The sequence below is a fragment of the Morone saxatilis genome, unplaced genomic scaffold (genome assembly GCF_004916995.1).
Source record: "Morone saxatilis isolate NCDOM2014 unplaced genomic scaffold, NCSU_SB_2.0 Contig15, whole genome shotgun sequence".
Classification (NCBI taxonomy): domain Eukaryota; kingdom Metazoa; phylum Chordata; class Actinopteri; family Moronidae; genus Morone; species Morone saxatilis.
In genome coordinates this window covers 26,374,442-26,384,033 of record NW_023339707.1, presented here as the reverse complement: position 1 = coordinate 26,384,033, position 9,592 = coordinate 26,374,442, and the positions used below count along the sequence as shown (strand labels likewise).

The window sequence follows — 9,592 nt, the reverse complement described above, 5'->3', positions numbered from 1 at the left end:
TTACCAGTGAGGAAGGAAGAGAGACAGCAGTAAACCATCAGAGCGTCAACATGAAAGTCCATCACACTTTGATCTGTTTCTTCATCCTCTGTGAGTACATTCACTTTGTCTTTCTGACTCTCTTATGTCATTTTTCTTCAATGGGAGTGAATGATGCAGTCATACAAGGCCATGTACCTCTTGGGGACTCCAACTCTTGCAACTCTCTTTTTTACTGAAGTTTACCCAACATAAAATAACATATTTTAAGTGTAAACCTTGTTAATGATAATCAAGGTCATTGCACAGATTGCTTAGACTTTGGGGGTGTGAAGTACAAGGCAACAACAGTGAAATATGGACAGGGACAAGAATCAATTGGTAATGTAACCATGGCTTATAACATACAATTTATAAATGTTAAGGTAAAGGGTGTTTAGTGTTGTTTGGGGCTTTATTATTATTTGGGCTGTGTTATAGGGACTGTACCGAATTTCCTTGATTACTTGAACACAAACCGGTTTGGAAGCTGGAAAAAAATAGATTCTGACAAGAACTCGGCTCAAACGAGTATCCAGTGGAAACATACTTAAGATACTTTTTGAGAGTACAAGTAAGTAACAAAAAAGTATAGCAATACTTATAATCTAGATTTATAACCAAAGCACACATCCTGTTGTATTAATGGCCATGAGTCACTGTACAGTGGCAGCAATTTCACTCAAACTATGTAGGATACTCTGAAACCCAATGTTAAACTTCTTTCCTTCCACAAATACTAGTGCACAGCACATATAAATCTCAGTAAGAAAGGATAAAGGCAAAAGTTTAACTGATGATTTTGATTAGGCTAGGCCAGATTTTAGGGGTGCTGCAGCCCCCTCACCAGCCATGAAGCTTGTGTCCTCTTACACCACTGTTCACTGTATGATCTGCTTTCATAAGCTTATCATAGGCTTTGTGGTTAACAAAGAGTGATCATGAGATCAAGGGTTTTATTTGTAACAGTCGCACAATGCAGATTGCATTGAAGGTAAAAGCATTATTTGTCTGTGTTTGTCTATGTAGGTTTGACTTTGTGTTTTTTAGCAGTGATTCCACCACATACAGTCTAGGAGCGTGATGATGTTGACTTCATATTAGATATATATTTCAGATATAAAGGACAGAGCAAAAATGCTGAAAAAACTATGATAGTACTGACCATCAGTGTTCTCTATTCATCTTTTCAACAGCACTGTGTGGGGGAGACTCTGGGCTTGTCAGTGCAACCACGTTTGCAGGAGCTGTAGGAGGAACTGGTGGAATTAGTTGCTTCTTGCATCTGATGGGAAGCAACAAGTTCTTCTGTAAGGAAGAATGTGAGGCAGAAGGTATTCTCATCAGAACAGATGGTCTCACAGCTCAGAGTGGCAGATACAGCACTGCATTCAGTAACACTTCTTCTGAAAGAGGAATTCTCACTGTGACCATCACAAATCTGACCAAGTCTGACTCAGCATGGTACAGGTGTGGTTTGGGACCAACTGTTGTTCCATATTCATACGCTGACTTTGAGATCAGAGTTTTAGATGGTGAGTTTCAACTGAAAATAATTAAACTTGATATATTTATTGCATTTGACATATGTATTCAACAGACTCTTATTTTGTTGATGTTGTATCAAATCATTATCACACTGCTTATATTATTATTTTAGAAGAGTAGTATAGAATATAAGAAAGGGTTAGGGTTACACCTTAGCCACTGTTGGCCCAGGCTCAAGAAATTAATTACTGTTTTGTAAGCACTTTGTAACTGTGCATTTTAAAAGGTGCTATAGAAATGAATAAAGTTAGTAGTTGTAGTAGTAGTAGTAGTAGTAGTAGTAGTAGTATAACGCAAATTCAATTAATCCCTGTGTATTCTGCATGTCCTTCCCATTTTGTATAAGCCTTGTTTCTAGTTGTGAAGATGCAGACCGTACAGATGTGTAACGCGAAAGTCTTAAATTTACCCGGTCTAACAGTCTGATTTTATTCTCACTGGATGAATTTGCCTTGATTTTTAATGAGTTATCAAGAACAATAATAATCACATTGAGGCATTTTAGGCTGCAACAATCCACAAAAAAACCTGGGAAATATATATATTGTGATCAGACTGCAGCGTCTTACATCAGGTACAGACAATAACTGATGACAGTTAATTTTTTCAACAGCAACGTTGGATGGAATCTCTGGTTTTGTCCATGCAGATACTGAAGGAGAAACTATCATTTATGGATGCCACGGTACTGTTTACGGAAAGCAGAAGTTCTTGTGTAAGGGCGATTGTAAAACAGAAGAGGACATTCTCATTGAAACAGAGGTGAACAGAGCTCAGAAAGGCAGATACAGCATTCAATATATAAACGGATCTGTATTTGGACTGCATGTGACCATCACGCAGGCGACCAAGTCAGACACAGGATGGTACAAGTGTGGTTATGGCAGAGCTTTGTCTCCAGATTCATACAAGATGTACCCGATCCTTGTCATTGATGGTGAGTGTCTTAATGAATCTCATGGAAATGTTGCTTTATAATCCATCTACCTTTTGTTCAGTGAATATTAACTTTTAAAGAGCTGATAATGAAAACAACTTGAATTGTTATTTAGAATCTCAAAATGGATAATTAGAGAAATCAGTGTATCTTTTGGTTATTTTATTTTATTTTTTAGAAACGGGCATTAAAAAAAATAGAAAACTGTGGTTTGATTTTTATTTTAAAATACAAAACTTGAAATTAAATATCAGGGTTTTCTTTGGCATGGTCAAAAAGGAATGAGCTACATTCTTTAAATTGTTTGATTTTCTTTTTTCTTTACGTACAACAAAAAATAACATCTCCGGAAAATGGAGTTTTATTGTTTTCACAAAAACTAAACAGTAAAATAATTTCAGATGGTTATAGTCGGGGTCAGAAGAAGACTTCTTTAGCAAAAAGCAAAATTTTTGCAACCTGTTAAAAGGAAAAATGCATAAAAAAACATCTCCACATATTACATGCTTTGATTTAGTATCTTATTGTTTCATTTTGTTTTCATTAATCACTGCTCCAACCACTTCCAAATGAAACGGGACTCTTTGACCTTTGAACATCATCGCCATCAGCTTCCACACCAACAACAACAACAACACCAACAACAACCACCCACCAGTTGACAGGTACAGTTCACAGTGTACATCAGTGTCTTCATCTTCAGCAAATGTTCTGTAACTGTAAAATTTAGCAGCACTAACACCACTGTCCAATAAGAATACACTTCTCTTCCGATTTCTATTTCAGTGCATTTCACATAAAATTTAAAATAAATAAATACTATAATAATAAATACTTGTTATCTTTAGTAGGAGGAACAAGATGTACTATTCATTATTTTTTTTAATTAATTATACTTGTCCTATGTTTCTTGTTAAACAATATTATTTTACCAGCTGCGAACAACAGTCAGTCGGTCAGTTTGCAAAAATTTCTCCACCTTTTGGTGGCCACAGTTTTTTGCACACAGTACAATGTCACATCACAGTACATCATATGCACACAGATGGCACTGGTAGTATAGTACCTGAACACCACAAAAGAATGAAACTGGAAAGAAAAAATAAAACCCACTGCTGTTAGAAACAGAGACAATGGTTTCACAACAATCCAGCATTGAGCAGAGTAGGAGAGAAAACACCTCTAGAGGAGAGGTATGAGGGAGAGCAAACAGTTACAGCGCCTAAATAATAATCACTGACGATACATCCAATACAGAGAGTCAAAAAGGAGCAACGTTCCACAGATGTCAAATATCATAAGATATGAGAGGAAAGTATTTTTTCTTGCAACTCCATTTCTAACATTATTTTTAATCAAATGTAACCATGTCATGTGATGGGGCGTCCTGATAGCTGACCTGGTAGAGCTGCCTCCCCATGTGCCCGGGCTGAGTCTCAGCTGCCAGTGGCCATGGGTTTGGCTCCAACCTGTGGCCCTTTGCAGCGTGTCATCCCCTCTCTCTCCCCTGTCCTGTTACTCTTAAGCTGTCTCTGTCAATTAAAGGCCAAAAAAGCCCCCAAAAACAAACATAAAACATGTCATGTAATAATGTCTTTCAGTATAGCTTATGGGACCACTAAAGGTTATTGCAGGACAAACATTTAATATCCCAAAATTCACAGAATAGACACGACCACACGATCCAGCCATGTACTACGTTTCAACCTAGTCTCGTTATTAGAGGTGCCATGTGGAGTTCTCTTGTTATTAAGTATTCAGTGTTACTCACCAACACATTGTGTGTATCCTTTATGTCTAACAAAAAGTTTGAATCCATGTTTGTTTACATCCCTGTTTTACCTGTTAGCAGTCTTCTTCTTCCCTGACTGTGTTGGCTCATTGTGGCATTTGGTGGCACGTCATTTCCACCTGTACATCAGTGGGTTAGTGTCTTTGTTAGGAATATTTATCGCACCAACCACGTGTAAGAACGAACACGTTAACAACAACATGTAAAAACATTGTTCCATAGCTCCACTGGTGGTCAAAGACTCTACAGCGCACCTTTAAGTTCCCAATACAAAACAATTAGTTCACTACTTGTCTTTCTCTCTCCTCCCCAGCCCTCTCCTCTGTCTCTCACCCAGGTCTCCTCTTGGCTCTGGTTGTATGCATGCCCTTGATTTGTGTGCTGTTGGCTGCTTTGCTGCTGCTCCTCTATAAATGGAGGACAAGCAGGAACTTTGGTTTAAACACCAAAGGAAATGCAGACAGCATGCACGTGGAGGTGACTTCCTTTAACTTCTCTTTTATCTGTTGGCTGTATAAGTTTATATTTGGCTGTTTTATATTTTTACTATAAATCTCAGTTGTTTCACTGTAAAACCAGATAAGTTGAAACTGATTACATCAAAGTAAAACCAACTCAATTTTGTAAGTTGAAAACATATTCTTGATGAAGTAGCTTTAGTACTTTTAAGTGACACTGACTTAATTTGTCATTTTTATTTGTACTGTGAAAACAAAATGCTTAGTAATAAGTACTTAATCAGGAATCTTTGAAAAACTTACAAAACTAGGTTCGTGTCACTTAAAATAATTAGTAAACTATTAGTGATGCTCAATCAATATATATATTTTATTTTATTTAAATTACTTTGTGTTACTTACAATTTTAATATAATCTGTTTCAACTATAGTTTGAGTTAAGATAACTTGATGTTATTTCTGTTTTATTTTTAGTCTTCCGTCAACTATGTGAAATATGCTGAAGACAACACACGTTAGAACAACCCATCTGCCAGAAAGTAGCAGGACCAAATCTACTGAATCCAGATTGTGCAGTTTATAGCTTATAAAGTGTTGCAAGTCATTTTTCTGAGGGTGTTCACCACTCACTTGATTATTTTGAAATGTCCAATTTGTCTTTTGTTTTATTCTTCTTTTAAACTTTGAGCAATGTATGGTGAAATTAGTGCTATCCAGCGTTTACCAGTTGTTCAATACGTCATGCCAGGTTGCATCCAATTCCATTCCCTGATTAAGTATTTATATGATACTTGTATGTCTGTAGATATTTAGCAGACTGGGACTGTTGTCCAGTTTGTCAAAATCCTGACATGTCAACACCAATCTACATATATTAAGCAACAGCAAGTTTATTTAAACAGCACATCTTGTACTATTTAATTGAATAGTATGATATATATAATACAATTAAAACAAAGTAGTACAAAATGCATTCCAGTTGCATTCAGCATTACAGCTAAATGCTGCTTCATGGTTAGTTTGGGCTCGTCAATAGATCAAAGAGCCCTACTCAGTTTGAATTCTTTAAGCATATCAGAGACGTATATTGTGCACAAACCATTCAGTTTATAGACTAGACGCAGCACTTGAGCACACATGAATCCATGGAAGTGTACAGTTTTCTACTTTTCTCATTACTTTCTATTTAATAGTACTTTTTAAACAATGTCTAGGGAATGGGGAAGAACCTGTGCAGTTATCACCTGCTCCAGTAGCAGTGAAAAACTGACTGTGAAACACATAAGCTTTTATGTGCAGAAGAGGATGTTCACATCCCAGGCAATTAATGAATTAATGTTGAATACAAAAAACTTGAAAACATCTCTATCTCTTTCTCTCCTACTTTCCTGTCTATTTTCACCCGTCCTATGAAAATAAAGGCATAAAAAGCCCGCAAAATATCTTTAAAAAAATGTTTACAATCTTATATTACAATAATTTCAAGTTGTGTTCCTAATCATAAACTCTGTGTTGATAGTTATGATAGTTTGGATATTCCTTGCATCAAACCTTAATAAAAATATTGCAGCAAAGCACACATATACTGTACAACTAATGTAGGTTAAAAGTTGATTGTGTGAAGATGAGTAAGCATTTGGAATAAATCTGGCACAGTTCATCTGTTTAGCCAAACTCATTTCTCTGATGTCTTGATCTTCCATTGCACCATACACACCGAGCTGGTGTGATCCCACCACAAGATGGTCTCTTATCGTTGATCAGTGTTTTTTGTTGAAGTTCCAGTGTGTAACATTTAGGAGAAATAGAGAAATTACCTTAGAATGAGTCAATAAATACAGAGGAAGCAGCTCCTCTTCGATAAACTTCGCATTTGCATCTAGACATAGTTACTGTATCTGAAGTGGTTGGCGTGACTCTGAATATATCTTATAGCCATTCCTGACTGCAGTAGCACACCAGCAGATATGCAGTAATATCTGTTATCTGTCGTCTAAATAGTAGATGTACTTTTAGTATTGTTGGAACTGTTTTCAATTTATTTGTTACATAAACACAGACAATGCAACACTTGAACACAAGAAATCAGCTCATCAGGACTTCTTTGCTATTTCTTCTAGAATTTTATTTTTGTATATATTTTAACTTTTCTTATAAATATTGTCAGACATTAAACCTTTAAAAACATCAGCCACTAAAACGCAGAGCAGTGACTGTAGCAGGATCAAATAAGTGATGGAGCTGAATAATTCAACCACTCTGAACTGTGTTCATTTCACTACTAGATGGCGATGTGCACTGTGCTATAAAACAGTCCGTCAAAGCCTCAGTGCCTCAGAAAGCTTCAGAGAGTTAGGTAGTTTAGTCCAGTGGTTCCCAACCTAGGGTCTGGGCCAATCCAAAGGGTCACAAGATAAACCTGAGGGGTAATGAGATAATCATTAATTGGATAATGTTTTACAGAAGTGAAATCATGTGAGAGGTTTAGTGGAACTGAACTTCTGAAACAAGAGGCCCCAACTAGGCTTTCTTGTAAGAGGAAATAAGCTAAACATTTTCAGTTCAGGAAGTAACCTGTTTTTGTGTATCTGTCTCTTCCCTACCCAATTTCACTGTTTATGTGATGGTTATAGTTCAGTGATTAATTTTTAGACTGTTTTTCCAATAATCTTGTAAATATTCCTGAACAGCCGGTAGCTCACATTAGTCGGCTCTTTTCGTCAGTAATGAATGAAATTGACTGTCACACACTGAATTTGTTTAAATTCTTTAATGTGATTCCTCAAAGTGTTTCCTAGGAGAGATTGTACCGATATTTCATCATTGCATCATGAGGCAGACTTTGTGAAGAGGAAATCTTTTCTCCCCTCAGTGAGCAGGTATTGATAGGTTACTGTTTGTATTGATTTATCGTAAAGGTCATCTGTAAATTACATGCAGGGACACATGCAGCGATGCAACAGAACAACCAAAGTTTGAGTACAGAAGTCAAGATTTTGCTGTCCATAAACACCAACAGCATCTTCTTGCCGTTGCTATGTTTTTTTTATTGCCTGTATTCATTTTTTGAAACATTTTTGTGTCTAAACAGGAAGTTGATCTCTGTGGAGGTGGGCGTGGTTAACATTCAGCTGCAGGTGGGAGAGTGCCAGGTGAGTTCATTGTCTCAGCTGGTGCTTGTTGTCTCTTTTTAAATGCAGTAGCAGACTGGATGGCACAGGGATGAGGAGGAACTGGAGGGTGGATGAACTGGCAAAGGGATTAAAGAGATCATTAAAGAAAGGAAAAATACAAATGGAAATGACATTAAAAGGATTACTGAGCATGATTCAGAGAGCATAGGTTTTGGGTCTTGTTGGGAATCTGAAGGGATACAGGAGTTTTCTATATGGTATGATGGATGAATAGGAATAGGTGGCTGATATGCATGGTGGTTTTGGAAGGACTAGAACAGAGAGAAGCACAGAGAATAAAGCGTTACTGTTGTCAGATTCACACACCGGATCAGAAGGTGGCGGTAATGCACCAATAAGCTTGATGCCAACTGCTGTAAAACACACACATAAAAGGGACTAAAGACACACCAGCGTGAATTTAGTTCTTTGTTGGACTGCAAGAGTTAGAGTAGCTGGGAAAGTTAAAAATGGAAAAGTTAAGTAAGAAATAAATGAACTTTGTTTGTGACTGGACTGTGATGTGTGATTGTGTACTGGGGGAAACCCATAGCGGTTGGTCAGTCCTCCAAACTGAAATGTCTCATCATCTATTGGACGGATTGCCATTTGCTCTAACGACCCGTTCAACTAGAGCTACAACCTAGCGCCACCATCTACCTTCTTCTGAAGGCTCCTGGTAGAAGTTAGTGGTTTGCTAATTAGCAATCTTTCCATTAGAAATTCTGTAAATACTATACTATAACTGTTGCCCGCTAACTGCAGATACAGTAGGCAGCAGTTAGCTACTTTAGCGAGTAGTTAAAGCTATCCTTCTATCACGAAACTCTGTAAATCACAGAGAGTTGAAGCTGAGCAGTTGGAGATCATCAGAGGGAAAACTAGAAAACATTTTCTCATAAAAGGCCAACTGTATTAATGCTCAAGTTTAGGGTTACGAGTTTGATGTGACATTAACATAAAACTTAAGGTTCTATATATTAGATTAGGATTAAATTTCAGATTACAGTAAGGGTGAAGTAGTTGCTATTAGGATCTAGGTTTAGCACAAGTACTTGAATTTGAATTTGGTGCCATTATTCGGGGATCAGGTTCGGGTTTAGCATTAGGGATGTGTGTGCAGGAGTGTGTATTATACAAAGAGAATAAAGTCAGCAGCAGGCACAGGATTCATAAGCCTAATGGGTCTAATTGCCTTACAGGATTTATTGATGTGTAATTAAATAAAACTGTTAACCCTTATACATCTCCTCATTTCTCGTCCTCCATTAGTGCTGCTCTGCCTCTCCTCCTCTCTCTCCTTTTCAACTCTCTCTCTCTTTCTCTTACTCCACCCTGACACTCAAGATGATGGAGATGACAGGTCGTCTTTACTCTGTGTGTGTGTGTGTGTGTGTGTGTGTTTGTGTGTGAGCTGCAGTTTCTTGGTGTTCTGTATTCCAGTCATAGAGGCTGAGTCACACTTACGGTAAACTGTATCCAGTGTGTGTGTGTGTGTGTGTGTGTGTTTGTGTTTGATGACATGTCCCAGACAAGGACATACAGGAGGAGAGAGAAAGATCCTCATCTGCTGTATTGATCACTGCATCTTAACCCTCGGTCCTCGCCCACACACACACACACACACACACACACACACACACTCACTTTGTCAATAGACAAGATC

General features: G+C 37.5%; 1 protein-coding gene across 1 annotated transcript; it reads left to right on the top strand.

Moving 5' to 3' along the window:
• The first annotated feature begins 19 nt into the window (after nucleotides 1–19).
• On the top strand, nucleotides 20–6,399 carry LOC118324672. Its single transcript, XM_035657115.1, has 6 exons — nucleotides 20–90; nucleotides 1,215–1,553; nucleotides 2,180–2,503; nucleotides 3,115–3,168; nucleotides 4,609–4,772; nucleotides 5,228–6,399. The coding sequence occupies exons 1-6, from the start codon at nucleotides 51–53 to the stop codon at nucleotides 5,270–5,272; spliced, it is 966 nt and encodes a 321-aa protein (XP_035513008.1). The 5' UTR covers nucleotides 20–50; the 3' UTR covers nucleotides 5,273–6,399.
• Nucleotides 6,400–9,592: the final 3,193 nt, after the last annotated feature.

Coding starts and splice junctions, on each gene's coding strand:
- LOC118324672 (XM_035657115.1), top strand. CDS start 51: ATGAAAGTCCATCACACTTTGATCTGTTTCTTCATCCTCT. Junction 1,554..2,179: donor TGAGATCAGAGTTTTAGATG/GTGAGTTTCAAC, acceptor TTTTTTCAACAG/CAACGTTGGATGGAATCTCT. Junction 2,504..3,114: donor CCCGATCCTTGTCATTGATG/GTGAGTGTCTTA, acceptor CATCGCCATCAG/CTTCCACACCAACAACAACA.